The sequence below is a fragment of the Nesoenas mayeri genome, assembly GCF_963082525.1.
Source record: "Nesoenas mayeri genome assembly, chromosome: 1".
Classification (NCBI taxonomy): domain Eukaryota; kingdom Metazoa; phylum Chordata; class Aves; order Columbiformes; family Columbidae; genus Nesoenas; species Nesoenas mayeri.
In genome coordinates this window covers 146,217,026-146,243,760 of record NC_137541.1, presented here as the reverse complement: position 1 = coordinate 146,243,760, position 26,735 = coordinate 146,217,026, and the positions used below count along the sequence as shown (strand labels likewise).

The window sequence follows — 26,735 nt, the reverse complement described above, 5'->3', positions numbered from 1 at the left end:
TGAGCAATGCCTTGTTGAGTCCAGCTTGAGAAAGCCAGGCTTTTAACACAGGAGGTTCTAGGCCAGCCTGAAGTGATTTCTGAGGCAAGTTAGGCGTCATGGAGATGTGTGCTCCTGACTGTGCCTGCCTTCCCAAGAATGAAATATAACAGAGAAAAGTGTAGTGTATTGCATCTGGGCAGGAACAACCCCAGGTTCCAGTATAAGTTGGGGAATGACCTGTTAGAGAGCAGTGTAGGGGAAAGGGACCTGGGGGTCCTGGTGGACAGCAGGATGACCATGAGCCAGCACTGTGCCCCTGTGGCCAGGAAAGCCAATGGCATCCTGAGGTGTATTAGAAGTGGGGTGGTTAGTAGGTCAAGAGAGGTTCTCCTTCCCCTCTGCTGTGCCCTGGGGAGACCACACCTGGAATATTGTGTCCAGTTCTGGGCCCCTCAGTTCCAGAAGGACAGGGAACTGCTTGAGAGAGTCCAGTGCAGGGCAACAAAGATGATTAAGGGAGTGGAACATCTCCCTTATGAGGAAAGGCTGAGGGAGCTGGGTCTCTGTAGCTGGGAGAAGAGGAGACTGAGGGGTGACCTTATTAATGTTTACAAATAGACAAAGGGTGAGTGTCACGAGGATGGAGCCAGGCTCTTCTCGGTGACAACCAATGGTAGGACAAGGGGTAATGGGTTCAAACTGGAACACAAGAGGTTGCACTTAAATTTGAGAAGAAACTTCTTCTCAGTGAGGGTGACAGAGCACTGGAACAGGCTGCCCAGGGAGGTTGTGGAGTCTCCTACTCTGGAGACATTCAAAACCCACCTGGACACATTCCTGTGTAACCTCATCTAAGTGTTCCTGCTCCTGTAGGGGGATTGGACTGGATGATCTTTTAAGGTCCCTTCCAATCCCAAACATTCTGTGATTCTGTGAACCGGCAGAGCCGTCTCTCACTGCACAATCTAAGCTATGGCAACCACTTTTGGGAGTTTATTAAGTCTTAGAAAAAGCATTCCCCTTTGTGGCTTAAATGTATTGCTTCTCAGTGTAATTGAGTCTCCCTCTTTGCTCCTTTTTATTACAAGAGGATAGATAAGTGTCAGATTTACTCTCCTAAACACACTCATTACTTTGTATACCTTCTCATGTTGCTCTCAATTTGTTTCTTTTCTTGCTGACAATGGGAACTGAGCTTTTACTTCATTTTCTTGCAGAAATTTTTCTGTGCTTCTAATTGTTATTTTTACCTGTGTTTGTGGTCCTCAGTTTCTGCTATGAGTTTTGCAGTGGGATATTCAGAAATAGTTTCAGGCCAGTGATGATCTTTACATTTCAATATTATTACTCTGATGTTTGTATTGCTCCAGGGAGCAAAGGTTTCCACTGAGCAGTGAACATGAGATCTCCTGTGTGCTCTACAAAGGAGCCATTGTCACTACAGAAGTACAGCTGAGGAGCCTAAGCTAGTTCCTTACCTGCAAATTACCACCTATTTATCAGTTTTATTTAACCACTTTTAAGGCCCAAGTATATGTTATCATTGAAACCTGCTGGAGGTGGAGGAAGACACTGCTAATAGTGAGGGCACAGCATGGGTTGCCTATGGTACAGTATTGCTGTGGTTTAACTCCAGCCAGCAGCTCAGCCCCACGCAGCCACTCATTCACTATCCCCTGATGGGATGGGGGAGAGAGCTGAAAGGGTAGAAGTAAGAAAACTTGTAGTTTGAGATACAGACAGTTTAACAGGTAAAGCAAAAGCCACTCATGCAAGGCAAAACAGGGAATTCATTCACCACTTCCCATGGGCAGGCAGGTGTTCAGCCATTTCTAGGAAAGCTGGGGTCCATCATGCATAACAGTTACTTGGGAAGACAAACACCATCATTCCAAATGTCCTCCTGTTCCTCCTTCTTCCCTCAGCTATATATACTGAGTATGACATCTTATGGTGTGGAATATCCCTTTGGTCGGTTGGGGTCAGCTGTCCCAGCTGTTTCTCCTCCCACCTACTGAAACACATCACCCCACTCCATGCAATGTGAGCACAATTGCCTGCACCACAGGTTTAAATGCATTATTTCAGTGAAAAAGGGCAGATGGTCAGGGCATCTCTCTCATAAGTGACTCATTTGTACTTTATGATACCCAGTGAGGTGAGGCTGAAAAAAATACAACTGATGTAACGGTGTCTGTGTGTAACAGCAATACTTGTTCCCCTTCTTTCAAAGTGCTTTGGAGTCATCAGGTATCACACTCAACACCTTAATTATTCAAACTAAGAATTAAATTGTTAACATGTCCATGATGTTTTTAATATCTTACCATACTGTTTGGAATGCATGTTCTGAAATGCTGGTGAAATATTTTCTAGTCAAAATGGCAAGTTTACAATCCCTGACCATATTAAAGATGTTATTAATATAAAATGTACTATTGGATTTGAAAATTGTCAATATTCAGATGATCAATTTCTTTTGGATACAGTTGGAACCAGGCAATGCTACATTACAACCCAATGAAATCTAGTACCCATTCCAATAAAAAAAGGACAACAAGAATAATTAATGATTGCAAATTTATTACATGGAACAGCAAATTCCAGACAACTGAGTCACATAATAGACAGCCAGTGCAATGGGGAGTCTCTTTTCTATATGTAAACCAAGTCATCAAGCTGGTAAATTGACCCAGGAACTTCAAATTCCATGATGTTCTGAAACAAATTAACAGAGTGTCATATTTTATGTTGAAATGTTGAAATAATATGACTTAGTATTCAGTTCTATATGTCTTGTCCTTCTCAAAAGTTAGGAAGGCAATAGCTTCAAATTCTAGCACCAGAAGATTAAGATCAATTAAAGCCCGAAAGTTTGGATAAGGGCTCAGATCTGTTATTTGTACTCAAACACAAATCCTCCTTCACACAGTACTCCTCTCTCCACCATGTCCTAACCCCACCATCCTCCTTTTAGAGGTACGGAGGCATGGAGTGCATCTTCCAAGCAGGCTGGCTCAGGGTGCTGAGCTGGAGATAAAATCTGCTACTGTATGTAAAGCCAGGGCATGATTACAGAGTAGTGGCTTCTACATGAGCACTTTCATGAGAACTGGTTGATAGCTCAGCAATGCTCCAGCCCAGAGTACTGGAGTACTCTGCATAGGGTACTTTGATGCAAATTTATTGTAATTGGTTTTGAACTGTTTTGCCCAAAAGCTATAGGGACTCTCTACCCGTTCGTTTTATCTTAGTGGTTATGAGCTCATGCTTCCAGTTACTCTGAACAAATCTGGGCAGCACTACCTGTTCCTACATGCAAAACATCTCCCACGCACATGCACACCTAAAAACGCAAGAACAGCTGCACTGGCTAAAACCAAAGATGCATCTAGTTCCTTATCTTCCTTTCATCCATGACAAACAATGTATTCCCAGAGCAGTGATGCTGCCCTGCAACACTCTTCCAAGTCTTTGGTTCCTTTCTTCCTGAAATTGTTTGATCCTGAATATACAGCAGAGTACAACAAAGGTATTCTTTGTGTGTGTTTTCTTTGCAGTTTTCCTTTCCTATCTTCCTGGCCTGATCCAGAACAAAACAAAATAAGTCAAATAAAAGATAACCCTTCCAGAGAACAGTTGGGAATAATTCTTACATCGCAAACACAAAATGGTGATCTTTTATCCTGAGGTAAAAGACTGGAAAAAGGAGGGGACACATGTACATTTATTGTCTTGTCCACTTCCCACTGAAGCTCACTAAGATCTTCAATAGACACTTTCAAAGATGGATATGTAAGTGCTAGGTGATGATATTAGATTTTACTGTCTTGTATCCTTACATCCCCACCCCTGCTCTTCCTGTTTAATGCTTACCCCAAGAGAGGTCCCTAGTTCTAATGTAAGAATGACTCCCACCTGCATGCAGAGATCTGTCTTAGTGGGCTTCTACATGACATTAGGTGACTGAAGGTCTCTCAGAGGAGAGAGGAGTTCATGTGAAGCTTTTGTGTTCCAAGTGCAACTTACACCCTCTGTTTTTAAACTTTGTCATTTCTGTACCATTTCTATCATTTTGCAGAGGATGAAAGCTCCTCCTTACTGAACCTTAAAGAGGGAAGAAAACAATCCTTTCATCAAAAAAGTACGAAGCAGGTCTCTCAGACTGAAGAAAAGCATTTCTGCCCAGACACCTCCCAATGACCATATGAAACATCCAAGTAGGTATTTAGGTTTGTGTTACATTTGCAGTACTTCTCAGTAACTCCTTCTGTTATGAGGATCATCATTATTGAAAAAAACAGAACAAATTCTTGCCACTTTTGGATGCCTACTTACCACCATTTTCAATAGTTCTTCCATTTCGAGGCTGAAAAATATAATAATTATATCGTTGTACAGAAGCATTAGATGCCAAAATTTATAAGCACATCTAAATACACCATCCATCTTGCAGGCAGAGTATATAAGAAGGTTGCAGTAAGATTTGCTTTGAAGGGAAAACATATCAAATACCAGGGGACCCATAGAAGGTGTGGTTTGCCTTTGAATCTGAGAAACATTCACTCAGTCTCTGTCCAAACAGCTGAACAGTCTGGCTTTAATTATTCTCATTATGGGCCTTGGTCCTAATTCATTGAGGTACTAAGTACATGCCTAAGAAAGAGCAGATAAATACCAGCACCAAAAGTACCTGGCTGGACATACCTGAAGTGAGCTAAAATGTAAATGACAGCTGAATTTGAACTCTGGTTAGTTGCCATGACCTACTTTATAACTTTTTTTTTTTTTTAATGTGTTGAAGATATTCCCAAAAACTAGTTTGGTATTAATCATAGTGTGTCTAAACCAGCATATTCCACATTACACCATACCATAGTTCAGCAAGCCAGCAGGTGAAAAAAAAAATCATAAGAAGTGATGATGTCCATCATTTTGCTTTGGCTTTTCACCCCAATATGCAGTGTGCCATGCCTTAGGGGTCTGACCTTTCAGACCAAGTGGACATTCAGCTCATGCACATGTTTTATCTGATGAATTTAGCATCGGTGCACCTTGGCAGTCTCAAAGATCCAAGCCATGTGCTACTTTGGTCTTTAGAGAATCTAGCTCAAGATAAAACATTTGCAGGGTCACCTCTTCAAATAAAAAATGTTTAATACATTACTACCCCAGATCTCATTATCTTGTAGTCTTTTAGTTGAACCACAGTTTTTAAGCAAATAGCTCCCTAAGCTTTCAAGCAAGAGATATTTGGCCTTTACTCAAAACAAGTGCAGCAAGAATTTGTAAAAGCAAACAGTTGCTTGTCTGTAGATATATAACATTGTTTGTGATTCAGAATCTTTAAAAAGTAAGAGATTCAGATACCCTGAAAAGGAAGAAAGGCCGTCCCAGAGTCCCTTTTCTATCCTGTAAAATAAAACACAAAGCTTTAACAGTATGCTTTAAACTCAGTTCCATAGATTTGTTGACAAGTTTCAGTGTCATTCCATCAGAATATCAATAATTCAAGGCCTTTTTCAGCAGCATGTGAACGAGTTGTTGATAGTCCCCAATGCCCATTCATCTGGAATGCTGATTAAAATTAATACCCAAAGGGCATTGTCAAGAACTATCCATTCTGTCTAGTGTAAATATACTAAATTACCATAATTAAAGATTCGAAGGCTTTAGAAAACGTATAAAAGAAAGCTTTACACATGGTGGATTGCTTTGCAGAAGCAGGGTCAGCACAGCTCTCGTTACACCCATTGAAAAACACAGTGACTTTAAAAAAGCAGCAAAAGAAACAGGGAGAGGGCGATACTTCCTTGTCCATTGCTACTTGTTTGACTCCACATTTACATACCTTCTTTGTAAACTTTGCAGTAGCAATCTGTGATTCCTGCAAGTGGACAGTGTAAGTTAATCAAGATGCAGTCATTTCTTTGGTTTGTTACGGTAACCCCTCCATCACTGATGAGGTTGTTCCACTCCATGTGGGAAGGGAGAGAACATTACACATATCACAGACAGACACAAGAACAGCAGCAAACAGATCTTTTCGAAGACTGATTTTAAATCTTGCCTTAACCAATGTTGCCGCATTCATTACCAGCACTCAACACATGTCCCTCACTGTACAGTGAATCACAGCTGTGTTTTGGGAGGTGAAACAGAACTCCGCCTGGACTGAATGTAGCAGCTCCATTCCGCAGGCTTGAATTAGAATCATAGGTTCATTTTGGCTGGAAGAGAACCTCAAGATTATCGAGTCCAACCATTAACATAACACTGGCACTAAACCATGTCCCTAAGAACCACATGTCTTTAACACCTCCAGGGATGGTGACTCCACCACTTCCCTGGGCAGCCTGTTCCAATGCCTGACAACCCTTTCTGGGAAGAAATTTTTCCTAATACCCAATCTAAACCTCCCCTGGTGCAACTTGAGGCCATTTCTTCTCATACTATCACTTGCTACTTGGGAGAAGAGACCAACACCCTCCATGCTACAACCTCCTTTCAGGCAACTGCAGAGAGCGATAAGGTCTCTCCCCAGCCTCCTTTTCTCCAGGCTAAACAGCCCCAGTTCCCTCAGCTGCTCCTCATCAGACTTGTGCTCCAGACCCCTCACCAGCTTCGTTGCCCTTCTCTGCACTCTCTCCAGCACCTCAGTGTCTTTCTTGTAGTGAGGGGCCCAAAACTGAACACAGGATTCAAGATGCAGCCTCACCAGTGCCAAGTACAGTGGTGCAATCACTCTCTAGTCCTGCTGGCCACACTATTCCTGATACAAGCCAGGATGCTGCTGGCCTTCTTGGCCATCTGGGCACACTGCTGGCTCATGTTCAGCCAGCTGTCAATCAACACCCCCCCCATCTGCCAGGCAGCTTTCCAGCCACTCTTCCCTGAGCCTGTAGCGCTGCCTGGGGTTGTTGTGACCTAAGTGCAGGACCCAGCACTTGGTGTTCTTGAAGTTGTAGCTGCAGAATTGTTGAATTGTATGGATAGCTCTTACCTTGTTAAAATGTGGCTGCTCTCCACCTTTCAGACTGTCCTTGGTTTTCACTCAGACATGATCGCTCATTTTAAGTCTTCCCCTGCACCCTTTAATCTTCAGAGAAATTGCTCATTTTTCTACTCAAAGCCCTGAACCTGCAGTCTGGTACATCTCATTTCGGAGCCCTCCTGCCTATGGCACGACTGCCTGGCTGCATGATCCCAGCTGTGACAGCCACAGTCACACCAGTGAAAGGGTTTAGTTACTTGGGGTGGGCTTGAAAAACCAGCACATATAATGAGCAAGGATGTGAAGGCAGGGGAGAAGAACACAGGAAAAGTATTTGGATGGGAAACTGGGGAGGAGGAATTAAAAAAAAAAAAAATATATATATATATATATATATACACAAGCAAGAAGGAGGGAACCAGGATTCAGGATGAGGATTTCCTCTTGTTAAACTGTTCTTGGTTCAAGCCTCAAGGCAATGATTCATAGAGCAACTGGCATCAATTTACAGGGCTCTGAAATTCTATGGAAGAAAAAAGTGCTTGCTCAGTCAAGGTGCTTTAAAGGATGCAAAGGAAGAGACTGCAAGAAGAAGATACTGTGAATGCTAGTTTTGTTCCAAGATGATTATTACATACCAATCATGGACAGACTGACTCATGGCTAGCCTGCAGTTTCAAATATCCTAGCTAATTCACAGCAGATGAGAGTTTACTATGTGAAAAACTGAGCTTCTAAACAGTGTGTTGGCTCGACTTTAGGGTGGAAATTTCAAACTCTCATGGAGGTGATTGCAATGTAGCTGGGTTTAGATATTTAGTTATTTTTGATAACTTTGAAAGTGCCATATGCCAGATTTACCCAAAGATTAGACATTGAAACAAAACAGTCTGTTAGCTCTCCCAAAAGATTTTGTGTTCCTCAGATGGAGTTCAAATCACATTAATGCTACAACTGCCACTGACTTTGCCTTTCGTAGTGCTGAGGCATCACTCCTCTTGAAACACCATCTACCTTCTCTATGTAATCCACAGCTCTGACTGAATTATTTTTTTTTAATCCACACAAATATGGGATCATGCAGCAAGTTGAAGTCCAGCTGAAATCAGTATAATTTTGTAAGTGTTTCATTGGGTGCACTACATAAAAATTCATGTTTGTAGTGTCTTCTCAAGACTCCTCATGGTCTGAGAATGTACAACTTCATGTTATAAGAGATTTGACCAGCTGGGTAAAAATCTTTACCTTTTGCATAGCTCTTTTTTCCATATCTCACATTCAGATTTGATCTACCACTTAATGAGACCACACCAAGAAATACTATAGATGTGTCTATTAGTTACATCTCTTGAAAGGATTCTGTATGAGATTCAGCTCCCAAGCTCGAGGACACATAAGAGAGGGTGAATTTTTTTGAAAGTTAGTAACTAAAATAGTAACCAGGAATAGGGCTCCATTCAAAGTTACCTGATGATTCTGGATATCCCCTCATTAGCTAAGCTGCAGAAGTAGAAGACTCAATACTGAACTCAAAGCATTCATTAGGCATTTAAGACTGAAATACTAGACTTTTTTATACTATTATCTTCTGTACTGTAGAATTTTATTGGAAAGTAGAATTGGAAAGTATGCCTGGAATTACAATAAGCTGAAGACACTAACAAGAATAGATATTGAAATACATGTAAAAATGCTTTCTATTATTGTCTTGAAGGCACTACTCATTATTTGAAAAAAACAGAGGACTCATAACCTCCACATTTTTAACATACCCAGGGGCTGAGTGAGTTTTATGGGAAAAGCTCTTAATAAAATGATGATAATAAAAAAGTGATATAAGTCAGAACTGGCATTGAGCTAGGTCCTAATATGACTGCACCAATGAGGAAGAGCTCTAATCTACTTAATCTTTTGGACCTGACTGAGAAATACAAAACAAAAACCCAAGCTCAAGTAGAGTATTAAAACCAGTAAATCAACTAATATGCCTTCATGTTTAGCATTAAGTATGCTGTTGATCCAAAGTTGCATATATTTTTAGCATATTTAACCGTGCCTTATTCAAAAGTGAGGGTCAAGTTAAAACATTGACCCCAGGTGTAAGTGGACGTTTTGGTTCTTGAGCTCTGAATTGGTGAAAAACAGTGAATTCATATATAATTTAATGGAATTAAGAATTACATGCAAGTTACTAAGGAGAAGAAAAAAAATCTTTCACACACTCTCTTAGATTTCCTAAACCATGATGATATTGGATTATACATTATTGTTTGGAGAGAAGTATCAAGAAGTTGGTTTTGGAGAGGCTGCTTTTTTAAGTTTAAGGAGGGAGGGGATGTTTTGAAGTAAAAGAAGCAATTACACCTTACCTCATTTGTACGCATGCTGTTGAATATGGAATAACAAAGATCCAAAACAGTGCTGGAGATCTGCAATACCAAACAATACTTCAATACATTTACTGAGACCATGTGTTATACATGGTTTGGCAGAGAACAGCTCGATCTTGATCCGAGCACGAGGTAAATTGAACATGGTTCCACTAAAACCACTCAGAGCCAGGCAAGACTTACTGAAGTTATTGTGAGTTGAAAAACTAGGATTTTGTATGAGCAGCATACACACTGTACTACTAATGACTACAATATAGTCTTGTGCTCTAAAGAGACCTAAAGCAGCTGCTTACATTTAAAATACATTTTCCTGTACTAAGTGTTCTACAAATAGGTTTGGGTTTTGGCATATTTAATCTACATTCAATTTCATCTATAAGCATTTCAGTCCATCACTACTATAATCTTCAACCATATGCTGAAATATACTGTCCCATACTCCCTACCACAGGACATGCAATCACATAGATAAGAAACATCCACAGCTCCAAAGGAAGTAAAATGTAAGGCACCTGAACAACTACCTCTGGGAACACCACAAACAAAACAAAAACCCACAAACAAAAAAAAAACCACACCAGCACAAAATGCTGAAAATTTACAGATAATTGGTGATCCTACAAAGATTTTTCTCTCCCCTTTGAAAATGAAAATGACACCTGGGCTTAGTATCAAATGTGGTGGGGCTGCTCTTCCAAAGTTACTCAGTAGTCTGAAGTGTTTGCAAGCCCTGGGACAGAGACGCAACAGCAGAAAGGAGCTGTGAAACCTCCCTCTCACTCCTCTCTCCTCTGAGCACCATCCACCCACCACTGCAAAGCAGGGATCACACAGCACCCTACCTGTAGCCCTTATGCTTCTTGCTTCATTGCTCACTACCACTGTGATGGGAAGAAAAGCACATTTATTTTCTTTTTCTAGGTCTGAATTACCTCTGCAAAGAGGAAAGCGCACACACCAGCACACTTGCTCTGCTCTCTAGAGCTGCTGGCTCTCTGGGGGAGGCTCTGCCGCCTGTAGCCACTGATGCTGAGGGTTACATGGGGCAATTAGTATGTCTGAAAGAGAGCCCCAGCATATCAAACAGATTATCAAAGTCAGTTTACCTGGGGTTGATTAGATAGTTCCATCCACTGACTGAAACACAGCGCCAGTTGCTTTGAAAAGTAAAGATTAGACGTTAACGGCGGGGCTTTCATACCCTGAGAGCTGCCTTTTAGCTCAGGGAGTCAGGCTGGTTATTAGCCCGCCCGGCTTTTGCTGACCCAGGTACCCTGTTGTGCATCCAGCTGCACATCACACTTCTGCCCCTACCCGTCCAACCTAGCTCCCCGGGTAGCAAAGGGCTTCAGCCTCCCTACTCTCTTTACCACCCACCCCAGGGATTTCAGGACGTATTTCCACTCGGTTGCCAATTTCCTACCGCAATCGCCCGCCACGGGTGAGGCTCGTTTCCCAAATCCCTTGGCCAGCCCGGGCTGGACCGGCTCTCCCCAGCACCTCCATCGCATCGGACGGGCTGGCGGGGAAGGCAAAGACGGACAGACGAAGGCAAAAACGGACGTACCTGGTTTTTGGGCAGGTCCACGCCGTCCCTGGAGCGCGAGTAAGGCTGAGGGAACCCTGTGGGGACAAGGCGGGGGGACGGGGGACACGGCTGTGCGGAGCTGCTGCGGAGCCCAGCCCCGACGGCGCCCCTCGATGGGAGACGACCCTTTCCAAAGTTTGGGGGATTCGCTTGTGTCCCGTTACCCCCCCACCCCACCCAACACACACAGGGGCGGGACGTACCTGAGCCCCGCGGGAGGGCGCAGAGGCAGCATGCGGCGAGCAGCCAGGGCAGGGCGGGCGGGGGCATGGCGGGGAGGTGGCGAGCGGGCAGGCGGACGGACGGGCGGACCGGAGCCGCCTTTATGGAGCCGCGCCGAGCCCGGGCCGCTGCCGAGCCAATGGGCGCCGGGGCGGCCCCGCTGCTGCTCCCGCTGCCGGGTACGGCGCCCCCCGCCGCCCCCCTGGCCCGGCCCGGCGTGACCGAGAACCCCCGGCTGGCGAGAGAGCCCGCGGGAGGGTCCCGGGGTCCTGCATAGAATGTCCTGAGTTGGAAGGGACCCACAAGGATCATCGAGTCCAGCTCCTGTCCTTGCATGTGACAACCCCACAGTTCACACCATGTGTCTGAGGGCTTTGGGCACCTCGTCCTCCCCGTCCTTTGGGAACCTCCATCAAAGCTGGTTTTCCAGAAGAGGTGACGGAGAGGAAGGAGGGAAGGAAGAAGGAAAGAACAGGCTTTGCAAGAAGGGACGGAGCTGCTGGGATTTTCGTTTTAAACAGAAAATTCAGTTTTGTTGTAGGACTTACTGAGCCTTTGGAAAATATTTCTCCTCGTGGCAGCTTGGGAAATAAACGTTTGCCTTCTAATTAGAAGGAACATGAAGTTTCATATTGAACAAGTCCCAGCTCATCTTACTACACCTTCCTGTGAAATAAGGAAAACCATCCATCTCTTATTTCATTCCATAGTAGGTATGGTTGTAGACGAGACATAGATTTGGCCATAACAGAAAAGGTGATTCTCTATTCTTCCTAATTTAATAATTGGGTTTGACTTTGGAAAATCCTTCCCAGTTTTCTCTGTGCTAGTTCTGAGGGCAGTGCTTTCTAATCACATCTGAGACAGAGAAAGGCAGAGTCTCTTTAACCTCTTTTTATAGTCTTTGGGCTTGCTGAAGCAAATACATATCCAGTTGTCCAACTTCTCACATATGTAGTAGAGATTTTTCAGAGGGAATGCCTCCTTGTGGGATATAAGACATAAAAAGCTGCAGAAGGCATGACAGTCACAGCAGCCCACCTCATTTCATAATGTCCCTAGATGGCTGTGCTGTGCACTAAAAGGATGATGGCAGGACTGTTCCTGGTGGGAGCATCTCAGAGCAGCCAGAGAGGAGATGCACCAGAGGAGATGAACCAGACTTTATGTGTGACTTCATCAGCTCTGTAACTGTGTGTCCTGAGCACGTAAAGAGGCACAGGAGTGGCTGAATGACCCCAGCACCATTAGTTCACTCTTTGTTCCTTCCCCTGGGAGAGGTGGCTGGCTTCACCTCATCACATCCCTTCGGGTGCAATAATCTGAGCAGGGGCTGTCAGGAGAGGTCAGACGCTGCTGTAGCAGACACCCAGCTGTCAGCTGCTCACCCATCTTGACTGGAAATGGGAGTTTCGAGACAGGGTAGTATTCAAAGAGATTATTCCCTCTGACTGCAGAATTTTTACACTTTGTGGGAGCTAAAGCAGATTGCAGTGTGTTTTGTGATTATGGTTTCTCACAGCAGATCCTCCCAGGCTTTGAGTAATTAGGAGATGTGGGGTTCCAGGAAGCCTGCAACCCTTTTCTGCAGTGACCCTGCTTCCTGTCCATGCCCACGCAATCCTGGAGTGAAAGGACTCCCTGTGTTTGTTAAGTTTTCTCAGAAAAGAAGGGTGGGGTTTTATTTTGGAGGGCAGCAACAAACAGGTGTCTACTTGGTGTAATGTCATTTATGCCAAAGTGGTAACAGAAATGTGAAAGCAGAGCCCCACTAGTGTGAGCTGAGCCCTTCAGAGGCAGACAAATAAAGACACTCTGAAGGATTACGCAATTTCATATGAACTATCTTCTTTCTGTCTTTTGACACTTTAACCAAACTGAAAATTATTGCCCATCAACATTGTTTCTGTTGCTATGCTTATCACAGATTTTGTATCCCAATCTCTCCCATGCTACAGAAACATGGGATCTTAGAGCAGTTCTAGATTCAGCATTACTATATTTTTGAATACTAGCACATTTGATACTACTACTTTTAAATACTAATTATTTGCTACATTTTAGAATAGAATACTATTAAATGGCTCCCAAGTTGCTAGAGATGATTCACAGTAATGGGACATGGTTCTCAGGTTTTCCCTGCCTGGTAAGAAGGGCAGAGTGTACTTCATCCTTCCTCAGTCTGCCATTATCAACCTAAAATCCCACTTGTGTCCCACACAAGCTCTTAAATAATAGCCCCTTTCAAAGTATTTACCTATGTCTGAGTTTAGGAGAGTGAATTTTTTGCAATAGCACAGGGAAAGGGATGTGTGACCACGCTGGGTGGGTAAAACCTATCCATTATGAAGTAAAACAGAGGATGGTGCCTGAACCTTTCTTTCCTCTTTCTCATGCCAATGCAGGATCCACTGCCTTATTGTACCCTTTCCCACTGAGTACCCCAAATGTACCCTGTGCCTTCCTTCAGCAAATTTTGCCTACATCTTTGTCTCATGAAGCCTATGGAGTTACTAATTTGCTTCAAGTGAAGCTTATACTTAGAGATGAACTAAAAATTGTCATACAGGTTCCATTAAAAATATCAGTACAACTTATTACCAAACTGAAAATAGTACTTTGCCATTGACTGTGCAGTATGAGGGAAGAATGGGGGAAACTGTTTAAAAGTAAAATTTTAAATAGCCCAGTGTAACTTATTATGAACACATCCTCCTTCCTTAAATCAGAATTTTCTTCTGCTGCTGTACTCTTCATTTCATAGGTGTTAGATAATGTGCAGCTCTGCCAATGGATCTATCAGCACCAAGCCACATTAATGAGCCATACTTTTGCTGCACAAGTGAAATTTCTGCTTTAAGGTCTTGTGCGCAGAGAGAGAAATAGGTTAGGAGTTTTGGTGCCCATAGTTATCCACAAATTAGTTAAAAATGAAGCTTTGGTGGGGGGTCAATGAGAAACAAGAGGATTTTTTGTGGTGAGTTAGGAGGCTTGGCTTATATTTAGCAACAGCGATATACGGCACACATAATTTTAGATTAAAACATGATGTATTTGCTAAATGAAGAATAAGAAGGAAAAATAAAGGGTTCAACAGGCATAAGAGTGAAGGGCTGGCTTCCTTTTTGTAAATGATCCCTGCAGTGAAACCAGCAGGTAATCACAGGCAGCAAGGACAAAGTCAGCAAAACGTTACCACTGTGCAGTCCCTCAGTGCATCCCAACCAGCTGCTTCTGCTCCTGCACACTCCTCACTGTCTTCAGCTCCACAGTGCTGGGTGTAAAGCCTTACCCTGCTCTGACGGCTTTCTGTACCTAACCTGCCCTCCCTTTGGAAGGATGAGAAAAGCTGCTGAAGTTGGAGAGTTTTTACGAGGCAAACCTGCCATAAATTCTGCACATCTTGTATTAAATATGGGAGTGCCTGTTTATGCTGAATCCTAGGCTGGTTCACTGTGGTTTTGGTTAACATGCATTTACCTTTCCAGTCCAAATGATGAGAGCTCGCTTCATTTTTTGTTTCTACATGGGCAAGGATCCACTCAGCACTCAGAGCTGTGGTCTCAGACTTTGCTCTCATCAGCACACACTGGCCATTGTATTTCTGGTATTAAAAAAAGACTGTGGAAAAAAAAAATTGTACTTCTGTAAAATAGACTTCTCATCTATTTTTAGTATAGGTGTTGATTTGGTTGTCAGAATGTCAAGTAAGTACAGAATAGTTAATTTTATTTTCTGTTTGTGGTTGGATGGCTACACTTTACAGATATAAGGCTATTGCCTTAAAGTTCAATAGGGCAGCAAGTAAATATGTAAAGGGGATTGGTAAAAGCATGCCTCATCCACCTGGAATTCAAAAAGGCTAACCAAGAGCATTCAAATCGAGGAGAGGTGCTTATGAAGAAGTTGTGGAAGTAGACCAGGGATCTGGACATTTCCATTCTTTCAGATAGTTTCTTGGCTAATTTCTTTTATAAACGTGATTTTATGTCTCCTGAGTTCAGACAGAGAAGTGGAAATTCCTCTGAAATGAAGCAATTTACACTTGTCTGTTTGTACTGTATGGAAACAGTACTGTGGCAATGGGTTATATTGGGCTATACTGGGCTGAAAGATCATCACAATTAGTATGCTTTGAGTTATTGGAAAAGATCTTCAATACGGAAGTTTCACTTGGTTTGATTTTATTTGTTGCTTCCGCAGTAAGACAGGGAAGAAGGATGCTGTTCTGCTTAGGCAACCTGTGGGATAACTCAATTGGTTTCTATGGTTGAGCTTTCATCAAGGATTTATCTGGAACGATTTGTTCCTGACTCCTTAGCTTGTGCCTTATCAGAAATTTCCAGGTGGTCCCCCAGTCAAATACTGAAGTGGCTGACATATACTTAGCATCGACAGCTGAACAGATCTGATTTTAATAGCTGACACTCATTCATGCTCCTAGATCTGAATGATTTCATTTGTAGCTTTAATTTTCTTTGAGTATAGTTATAGGTAAAATCATAATTTTGTGGTTATAGAAGTATTACCACAATCTGTGGTAATGGATACCTTACACTGATTATTAAAGTAAATATATATACCATACCTCTCAGATTTCTGGCAAATACTCAAATCCTAAGTCTTCATTAGTGTATGTGAAGAGAATATGGAAGAATATGTTAAAAAAAATGTTTGTCTCACCAAGAGTTGGCTACAGGGAGAACCAATACCAGACTATTTTTACTAACCGACCAGGTTTCCTCAGCCACCACTCTAAACCCACCAGCCAGAGAGAAGGAACTGCCAGACAACATTAATCCACTTCAATATCACGTAAGCCAGCAACCCTCTGTTGGTGATATTGCTCATCATCTGCCTGAGTTTAAGACCATGCACAGAAATAACCCATCTAGGAAGCTGCCTGTGTAAATAACTGGGAACTCAGGCCTCTGGACACTCCAGGTTATGCATCTGTCACCATGTGAGAAGCCAGGAGTTTAACACTAAGCTTTGCTTCCCTTAGCCATATTAAGCAGCACTTACTCCTGTCAGAGATCTGAGTTGAATGTCATTCAAAATTAGTAAGTACTCAAATTCTGTCACTTACAATTATTTCTGAAGATACCTGTATTTTTGCTGTTAAGTAATTTTACTCATTTAATAGGAAAGCAGTTAATTTTCTCACTCTGTTTGAGGTCAAATGTATTTAGGCAGAATTTTACTGGCATTGAAAATGAACTGATTGCTTCCCTGACATGTTACATTTCATTTGAATGAACTCTTCTGTGTCTTCTGACTCCTGATATCTGGAAGACTTGCGCTATCTTTCATTCTCCCCTTTGGCTTAAATGGTTATGCCTAGACACTCATTGGCCTGAGTATTTTCTTCTCTCATTAGATTACAATACTCTGTAAATGCTTTACTGTAGCAAAAACTTTTCAGCTTTTAAATGATATTATCATCCTGAAAATACTGGAACTATAAGATGCATGGAAATGGCCGCTCCCGAGTCTAGCCATCAGACTAGACTGGCAAACAACAATGAAGTAAGAGCCATTAATACTAAGTCTGTTTGTACTATTTGGATTAGGGTCCAAAATAGCCTCCAAGTAGTAATGCCTCCCCTATAGCCTCTATTGAGAAATGCATTTCACACCTGAGGGGCATTTTTGGACACACCTGAGTCCCAGAGTCCTTCGTGCCCAGAGTATATCTGACCCATTCCCTAAGGCAGATCGCAAAAGATCTGCCAGGTTTGTCTGTGAGCAGCTGGCCAGAAGAGTCACTGGCAAACAAAAGGCAGGCTTTTCTTCTGAAGGGACTCTCCATTTCACAGCTGAATGTCTTTCTAAAGCTTTTAATCTCCACAAATAAATTTGAATGACATTTCAAAAATTGTCCTTTCCCAAAGGTCTGTTTGCAGAAGCACAGAAGCATTTTTAGACATAGAATTAAGGACTCTGTCCTACAGACTTTGGCTCCATTAACACCCAATTTACTCATTATCTTCTTGAGTTTCATTGTTCCATGTAGGCCAAACCTCTAATTGACAGGATTCTACCTGCTCAGGGCAGGACCCCGTGCCTCCAGGAACTCCAGACCACCTGAACGAGCCCTTCTGCTCACTTTGGTCTCTGCTCTGGAGACAGTGTGTTGCTGAGCCACTGTTGAGCTCAACAGGGACCAAAGTTTCCAGTCAAATATCCAGAGCCAGTGTTGGAAATAAATGTCTAGAAAACGAATTCTTCTAATATGATGCAGCAGCTAGACACGTGAGAGAGAATGATAGTGCGGTGACAGGAATACAGTTATATTGTAAGCTCCTACTCCCTATCTGCATTTACTTTGTCTTCTTTATAAGTCTTTATTGACAGGAAAATGTTGTGTATGGGATTGCACAGGAACATGTCCAGGCGGGTTTTGAATGTCTCCAGAGAAGGAGACTCCTCATTTGGTATACTGGTTCTTAAAGAACTTGTTTAGAAAATGCTTATATAGAACTCAGTATAAATAAGTTTGCTTAGCATAACTTCTGCAAGCTGTGAACTCTTGAACTTTCTGCTTTGCTAAGTATAATAAAAAAGGCCTCAGAGTCTTCAAGCTACTAGTCAAGGGAAGCTGCATCCCTGGAGATAAGAAACAGAATGGTCTCTAAAAGAAGACCAGAAAGAGAAGAATGTTTTGGTTATTGCCAAAACTTATTTTTCTTCAGCTGCAGATGCAAAATGGCAACTGAAGGTCAGGACTTTGATTGATGGCTCACCTGATTAAAATGAAGAGATCCAATGAAGAGGAGGAAGACCCCCAACTCTACTTTTGCAATTGGCCCAGAGAGATGTGTGGGGCATGGGGGATTGGATTGCGGGGGTGTAACTGTCCAAGGTTTTCTTCTCCATTTTCAGGAGGTATGCAGCTCAAGCTGCTCTGTGCTATACCTTCCAAATAAATTATTATTCAAGAAGAATTTCTGGAATCCATGCCTGAGTCTCTGCATAGGGAAACCTAGGGAAAACAAACTTCCTTAACAGCTGTAAAATTAAAATCCAATTAATCTATGATGAAATGCAGTGAGATATATGAGTACAACATTAAATAACCCAATTAAGACTATATTAAAGCTTCATGATGCATCATAAAATTTCAAAAACAAATTCTAGAGATATATTTCCAAAATCCAAGCTATCAGTTGAAACACATTTTTAAATGTCCTGTGTTCTAGCCAAGAAACATATTTGTATATACAATTTCAGCTGGGTTTACATTAAAAAAATTACATTTCACTTTACAGGGTAGCCTGGCAGGTTCTAGTCATTTGCTGAGTTTTTGGCATGTAACAATGATGCTGCTACAGTACATGATCTTCCTTGCAAATCTGAAAGGTAGTGCTGAAGTAACTTCAATATCGAACTACTATTAATAAGCATTTTTAAGTACTTAAAAATAGGCATTTTCACCACTCAATCAATAATGTGCTTCACTTGTCCAGTCATAAAATCCTAGTGAAGAAAAGGGATTTTTCCTGATAGAAGAAGGAGATGGATAAGATGAAATCTGCATGCGCTCGCTTAAGGTTAACCTCAAACTGACTACAGTGTGACAATAAAACAAAGAAAGAAGCAATTGAGCAGACCTTCCCACCTCCAGTTTGGAGAAAACAGCCAGAATGAATTTTCCCTATTCTAATTCGGTCAAAATCATTGAGAGAACAGCAGAATTGACATGAGCCAATACATTCTGTAACAGGCACGTGCTTAGACAACAACAGCCATAGGCACAATCTACCGCCATCCAAGAGAATGAAGCCCAGTCTATTGCTGTTGTTGTAATTCGTGGAGAACAAAATAATCTGCTTTATTTTTAATATAATATCATATTAATATAATATCAACGAGTCACTGCTCAGTTAAATGGTTTCCTTAATGAAGTGAGTGCTTGAGAAAGCTGCATTTAAATTAGGAAATAAGGATGTTGCAACAAAGCACGTGCCGACTGCTCTGGTGCTTTTTTTCAAACTGGGGAAAGCTTACCAGTTAAATTATGTCAAAAATAAAAGGATCGAATGTCTAGAGGGAATCGTAAGTAGGTGGATGCATGGCAGCCTCCTTCTTTCCTGGAGATACAAGTTAAAATAAAGACAGTGTTGCTGGGGAAACAGGCCTAAATGGTGCAATGCTTCCAAATGCAGGGCTGGGGTGTCCCTCATGCTAAAAAAAGAAATAGTTGTGATTTAGTAAGATTCTTGTCAGCAGGGCTTGAAGATGAACAGAGCACCTAGTGCCCTGCACCAACAACTGACAGTCTAAAAAGGGAAAGGTTTGGCTCTGAATGGTCAAACAATATTGTATTCAATAAGAATTTATGATATTAGATTGCAAGAGGAGGAATGCTTACTACAGCTGATCTGGGTTATCTATAGTATTTATAAAGGAACTAAGAACAGAGTCAATGTCAACAGGATCTGTGCTCCGAGACAGTATCCTGGACCACTAAAATATCCACTTTTCATGGTAATACTTAGTTCACATTTGAAAACCATGTCTTTGCTTGGCTTGGTTATTTTTTCATTCATTTCATAATTTTGAGCTCAACTGTAGATTTTGCTATTTAGAGCAACATCAGCTGAAAAAAACAGATCCTAATACTTTTTTGAACACTACAGTGATGGATACAAAGCATAGCCTAATACATTAAACAACAATGACTTTTTATTTGTTTGAAGTACAAAACTGGCACCTTCAATATTGCTATTCATCAAATACCAATTGCAATATCAACAGCAACTTCTTCATTTAACTGTGTGCTTTGTAACTGAGTATATTCTAATACTTGTGAGTGACTGTGAACAGACATTTAATCTCATTGACCTTCTTTCATTTAAGTTGAATACATAGTAAGAAAATGTAAAATCATTCTCACTCTTTTTAGACAAAGAAATTCCTGGGGATAAGCCATGATGCTTCTCATGGTTGATCTATTATGGCTGATCCTGATATAAGGTTTGATGAATGGTTGGTGGACACGCAGTTCCAAAACATCAGCTGCTGTTAGGGTGAGCTGAATAAACAGAGAATTTGGTTGATGACCATCAGTTATACTTCAAGAGGTGTCAAAGCTTCATATTAAATGTTGAAATCATGCTCTCAAGCCTTTTCCTTGTAGTGAGGCTGCAAGATGTGTCATAAAACTTTCTATATTTACCCAGTCCCTCATATTTTCAGGGCTCTCCTTGGTGGTAGTTGCCATAACTGGTTAAAACACATTCATTTTAGAAATGGGACCTTTCAAATAGACAATCATGCATGTGTTCTCATCTTAGTGAGAACAAGATTTTAGTTTCAGCTCAATACTGGATATGCACTAATATCTTGGGAAACATTAAGCTGAAGGAAATAAAAATTGACCACAAAAAATCAAGGTAAAACTAGAATATCTTGTGGGCCTGACATCTAGGTTTTTCAACAGCAAGAAACTTCAACGTAAGTTTCAGCGGCTAAAGAATCCTCTTGACCTCTAAGTTGCAACTCTGAAAGCCAACTTATTTGAAACATCCAATTTCTTCCTCTTAGCATTTCTTTCTATGCCTATTTCTGTCTATATGTTGACTGGGGAAGTTCATTGTCCCTTTTTTTTCTTTTAATATTTTAGCATGTGAACATGCTCAGTCAGTCCAAGCACACACGATAACATCATTAACAGCTCACATTTGAGAAGGCAGCAGAATAATCCCCTGAAAACATGAGAAATTTCCAACTTGTGTTTCTCTTTTTTAAATAAAGAATCAAGGAAAGTACAGGCTGGGCTCAAGATTCTGGGAAAAAAAAAAAAAAGAAAAAAAAGGCTTTTAATTTCCACTTAAAACAAACATAAATATTAAATTACTCTTGGTTGAGGACCATACACTGAGATAAGATGAAGGGGCTGCACTGTGCAGGTGGCATGGGACCATGGGGAGTGACTCCTGTGGCTGGAGCACAGCTGCCCTTGCATTGCCTTGGATGAGAGGACATGCCAAGAAGGGCTGTGAAGTTAAGTCCCAGCTCTCACAGACTTGCCTTCCTGAAGTTCGCAATGTAGAGTGGTGCCTGTCATTTTAGGATACCCTTCTAGACTTAAATCCCCAAGAATTTCTGGCTTATACATTTTTTTCTTGCCTTCACAAGAGTGGTGCTGTTCCTAGTTAATTATTAGGCTCCTGCGATATGGGAAAAAATGTTCAGATTCCTCCTGATAGATACCACATCTGCCACCTCCCAAGAGTCAGCCCCAACCAGCATATTATAAATTATTTGAATCACTCAATGTCCCTCTGAAAGCTGTTCCACTTAATGTAAAACATGCTGATCCTACCCACATTCATTAGCAAATGGGACTCAGGTTCTGTGCCTGTGCCTTCCTCCACCTCTCTTTTTCTCTTCTCACACTCCTATGACCCAAGTCACTCCTCAATAGTCCCCCAGGTGTTTCTGTCTTCCCCAAAACTGGTCAGTTTTCTAACAGGGTGATAATCAAGCAGAAGACAACAGCTCTCCCGACCCTTGATGGTATCAGATCAGTCAGGAATTGTGTCCTCTGCTTAGCACACTGTCCTTACGTATTTCTTTAACATCAGAGAACGTGATCTCAGACACTGTCAAAGTAAAGTTTTAGCTCAGCTGCCTCCATCCAATGCTCCCTTTTGAGAAATAATGACCAAAAAAAGCCTTTAAAACCTGCCTTACTTCTTTATCTGTGCCCAGAGCAGGTCTTGTGCTCTGTGTGTTGCCGATATTGCACAGCACAGCAAGGGCACATGCAGGTTGCCCTCACTGAAGCCTAAGTCACAGATGCAATGAGAAGCACTGTATGTGAAGTGTAACAGCAGCTCTGTTACCTGGAAATAGCATGAAATTAATTTGTCCTTTGGTGGATCAAACAGCAGAATTTAAGACTCAGCTGCTTGCCAATTTGAGAGAAATTAAAGTTGGTAAATCTGGCTGTATGATTCAGGGCATGGGGAAAGGGGATGGTTAAAAAAGAGCAGCATGTTACTTTAAAGTAAAGTAACTTGTTTTGAATACTAATTGATGGAGTGAATTGTCTTAATTTCACTACTTTGGACAATATCCATAACTGGGTCTTAAAACTCAATTGTTATTTCTGATTTTTGTTTAAATAATTGACTTATTTGATTGTTGGCTGCACTCATTTTATGACTTATGCAAATAATTTTGAATTATTTGGTTCGCTTTTAATTGACATTTATTTGATAATTAAATGTAGTTCTTAGCTACTCTAGCCCAGGACTGGCAACATGTTCAGCTCATTGCTGTTAATAAATGCCACAAAACTGTTTTCCCTTTCGAACTTTCAGCTCAGACTGTCTCAAGAATATAAGATAAACCAGATGGTTCAGCTAATGATCTGCTTACCTCAGTCTAAAGTTTGTCTCCTGCTCAGAAGGCAATCAAATGGTGTAATGATGTAAAAAGATTTAACAATTTCCAAGGCACTTATCATGAGATAAAACTTGCTTCAATCCTGAAATAAAAAGTGGATTTAATTTCCAAATGAAAATAAGTCTTATCTGCTGCTTATGGATCTGATCTTTCCCCTACTACAGCCAGTCTGATTTAGTGGCAGGTATCAGCCCTAAGCCCATCCCCAAGCCCTCCACACACCTCAGTCTTTCCTATACACCAGTTATTTTAGACATGCACCTTACAGGTCACTCCTTGCTCAAGTTACTTTATATTAAAAATAATCCAATAATTAATATTAATACTTTAGTGTATTATATTACAGGCAACACTTCATAGGAATTAATATTTACACCATAGTAGTAAATCCTGCATCTGTATGAGGTTGTACATCCCTGTTGGTATTGCTCTATTCCTCAGCCTGATTTTTGTGACTGCTGCAGTGTCTCTTAATGACTGTAGAAGCCACAAGGTATTCTATATGTTCTATCTTATATCAACCAGATCCACATTTAAACTAGCTTGCTCAAGTTCCAGAAAGAGAAAGAATCTGGTGATAAAGATCATGCCTGAAGAAACGCATTACATGCCAGAGGTACCTTGTCTGACCAGTTGCAAAGCAAGGTATTTGCCCACAAGAGATCTCCTGTGGTCATCAGTCACGTCTCAGAAATGCAGCCATGAAGCAGATCAGTGATTTCACTAATAACGGCACTGCACTAGGAAAAGCCTCTGTTCCTGACGATTTAAATAAGATTTATTCTTCCCAAGTACTTGATGCTGAACTGGTGACTTGTCTTAAGTTCAGCTCTTATGGAGGAAAAGCACGACAAAAAGCGCTACCAAGACTAATCTCAGTAATTGGCATTGGATTAAAGCCTGAAATAACAGCAAAAAGGAAAAAAAATAGCATAAGTTTAACAATATGGGCAAGCTTATGCTTCTGCTGAATAGGATGAGCTTGGAAGGTCAAGGAAAATGAGAGTGTCTTTAGTGTGATTAGGCTGGATGTGTTCAAATGCAAACTGCAGTATGGATGATTACTTGTCCAAGATAGAGGCTCATTTCAACATTCTGGTAAGCTTAAATACTATTTAGTATTAATTCATACTGAGGGCAGTCAAGACAGCCTGCCACTGACAGACAATAATTTTTTTAAATGTTTCAATGTGCTTTTGCAGCTCACGTGTCCAGTGCCACACTTGGTCCTCCTGATTGGCCAAGCCGCTCTTCCAGGAGAAGTGTCAAACTTGGAATCAAGATTTACAAGAGTAATTAGGACATAAAATCTTTATTAATGGTACAAATATTGCATATGTTTTGAAGATGAAATTTTCCAGTTTAGGCACATGTCCCTACAGAAAAATGGGTGCGTCACTTCCATTGGATTCAGTGACATATCTCTGAGGAAGCCACTAGAATGTCCCAGAGAGAGGAGGGTGACTTTTCACCAGCACGATTGTCCTTTATATTGCTCTGGCATTGTAAAAATTCTCTAGTATTAAAAAGAAACCAGACTCAAACATTGATTTTGCTGCTTATTTAAAGCACTAAACCCCAGTACAGTTTAGCATTATTACTTGCAAGAATCCTGTTGGCCTGAACTAGCAACTGTATAATCCAACTGTACAGTTGCCTATGCAACACATTCTTCATCAGACACTTTCAGGCCCAATTACTGACAACAAAGCTTATTAACTGTGCTTAGTTTGGAAAACTGGTTCCTTTTATCTGGATTAATTATTATACATGTCAGTAACAACGTACTTGAAAGGTTAAAATACTTGGGCTGAACTTGATAATCTGGCAGAAATTGGTTCCACAGCCGGAGACCACTTATTAATAAATCTGTGTGGCTGCAATTGCGGTCATTCACTCTGAAGCATGAAGAAAAAAAGTAAATTTCTAGCCTGCACAAGACTCAAACCAGAGAGAGTCACAGATTTCCTGTGTGCTTTGCCAACAAGGTAACTATCGCTCTCACCATTTCTACTTCACAGGTAGAGGAAGGGAGGCACAAGGATGCAGTGTCCCAATGTGCTGGTACAAAAAGCAGAGTCAGGCAGAGAACCTGGGTTTCCGATCACTGTTTTCACCACTGGTTCACATTGAGGTCTATGTATCTGCTGCTTCACTGCTGGCTCCCGGCCATCAGCGTAGCACTGAAGGCACCATTGTTAATGCATTTGGATGAGCCTGCTCCATGGGTCACAGCATCCATACCAACCGCAGCGTCCTTGGGCTTCCTCAGGTTTCCTTGGTCAGGCTCCAGCGTAGCTCACTGTGGTAATCAAGTTTGGAAAGGCACAGATCAGAGGGACTAAATCCCCCTCAACAGGGAGGGGTGCAGCCCCTTGGTCATTCAATAATGCACACACAGAGTCAGACTACCCACAACTCAGGATTGCAAACCATGCACGTTCCATGTGCTCATTTGCCACCGAGCCTCAGACTCAGGCTCCACACAGTGACACAGACTATAAAATGAGAGGGTGGGAAATACATAATGTGAGGATTTAAGTTAAGGTTGCCTCTTCTAACCCGTATTTCTTCTCCCTTGTTCTAGAACAGGCACTAGTTTAAATTTGGTTGTATCAGTTTTGATTTGGACTCTAGTAAATTTACAATACATTTTTTAGATGTGAAAGCATTTTAAACTCTTCTTCCATTGGATTATTTTCTTTATTTGGTAACCAGACACACAGAGACAGAAACTTCGGCTACAATTCTGTCTCTTCTGAATTTGTCCTGTCTTGAACTGCTGACCTTGATCCTGCACCAAGCTTCCCTGCACTCCTCACAGACTTGATTAGGGTTTAGGGCATGACTTTATTACCGTCCAACTCTTCTGTGGCAGATCAGCTTCAACTGGATGTTGTGTAGGTATTTACTTTATTCACACAATCCCATTAATGGGCAATTTTACCTTATGTTTTCCATGAAAGACTTCACAGGAGAACCAGAGTGAAGGGCTGTGTAGCACGAGCTGCAAGCCTGCTGCAGGAGGGGCCCACCTTGTGTAGTGTGGACACCTGAGAATCTGGCCTGGGATTCAGGGATCACTCCTCAAACCTAAAAACGCACTTTGATTTCTCAGTCATGTCTTCTTCCATGCGTGGACTTTGGGATTCCCATCTCTCCCATCACTGAGCTCAAATTATAATGTTTGTGTGGGTCCTTCCAAGGACAGAACGTGGGCAGAGATGGAAGACAACATGAAGGCTGGAAGCAAGGGCTTCTCATGCAGCATGCCTGTGTGACTGCTTTGGACTGATCAACAAGACTATCTGTTGGATGCTGTTTATTCTGATTCTCTGCTTGACAGATGGCATTTTCCTGTGCTCCTCACTCAGTTTACCAGTTCCCAATAGGCAAATCAATTCTGGTGACCAGACGCAAGGGGACACACGTATAAGACAATTTTTGTGTTGGGTCAGGTAACAGGAGCACACATTTCAGGGTCAGGTGACAAAGCCCATTCTTTGTGTTACACCACCTGATATCATACTGGAAGATGTGGCCCCAGCAGCTCAGTGTTCAGTGAGCTGTAAAATGGGGTGGCTTTGCTCTGGTGTCACCCCTTTCTCCAGGCACTGTGCAGAGGTCCCTGCTCCACCGTCTCGAGTTTCATCTGTGCAGAGTTTAGGAAGCACCACCTCAGCACTGTAACACGTCCCTACAGCCACACACTGCCATATATCCCCAAAATAAGTTGTTTAAATAACTGTTAAAAACAGATCCAGCACCTGTTTTCGGTGAGATTTGTGGGTACTGGAATCCTGCAGGTGCAGAAGAGTCGCATTTTCAGCCTTCTTTTTCTTCGGAAACACGAGTGTTAAAGAACTATTAAGGATATTTTAGCAGTTAAAACAAAACAAAACAAAAAGCCAACGAAACAAACAAAAAACCCCCAAAACAAACCAAGTATACACGTGTAGATAGCGAGTCCAGCTGAGCGCTGGCTGCGGGCCGCGTCGAGAAGCACCGGCCGCCCCGGGAGATCTGCAAGCCACCGGGGGACGGCCGGGGCCTGCGGCGGGGCTGGACGGCACGGTGGTCGCCCAGTCCCAGCAGTGGCAGTGCCGCCCTCCTGGCCGGGGGTCGAGCCCGGCCCGCC

General features: G+C 42.0%; 1 protein-coding gene across 1 annotated transcript; it reads right to left on the bottom strand.

Moving 5' to 3' along the window:
- Positions 1–3,878: 3,878 nt before the first annotated feature.
- NMS (neuromedin S) lies at positions 3,879–11,227 on the bottom strand (the record flags this gene model as incomplete). The annotated part of the gene is given in 9 exon segments (XM_080363248.1): positions 3,879–3,960; positions 3,962–4,016; positions 4,321–4,351; positions 5,353–5,394; positions 5,834–5,869; positions 9,346–9,405; positions 10,476–10,526; positions 10,937–10,992; positions 11,161–11,227. Coding segments are annotated over 9 exon segments (480 nt in total).
- Between the last annotated feature and the right edge of the window lie 15,508 nt (positions 11,228–26,735).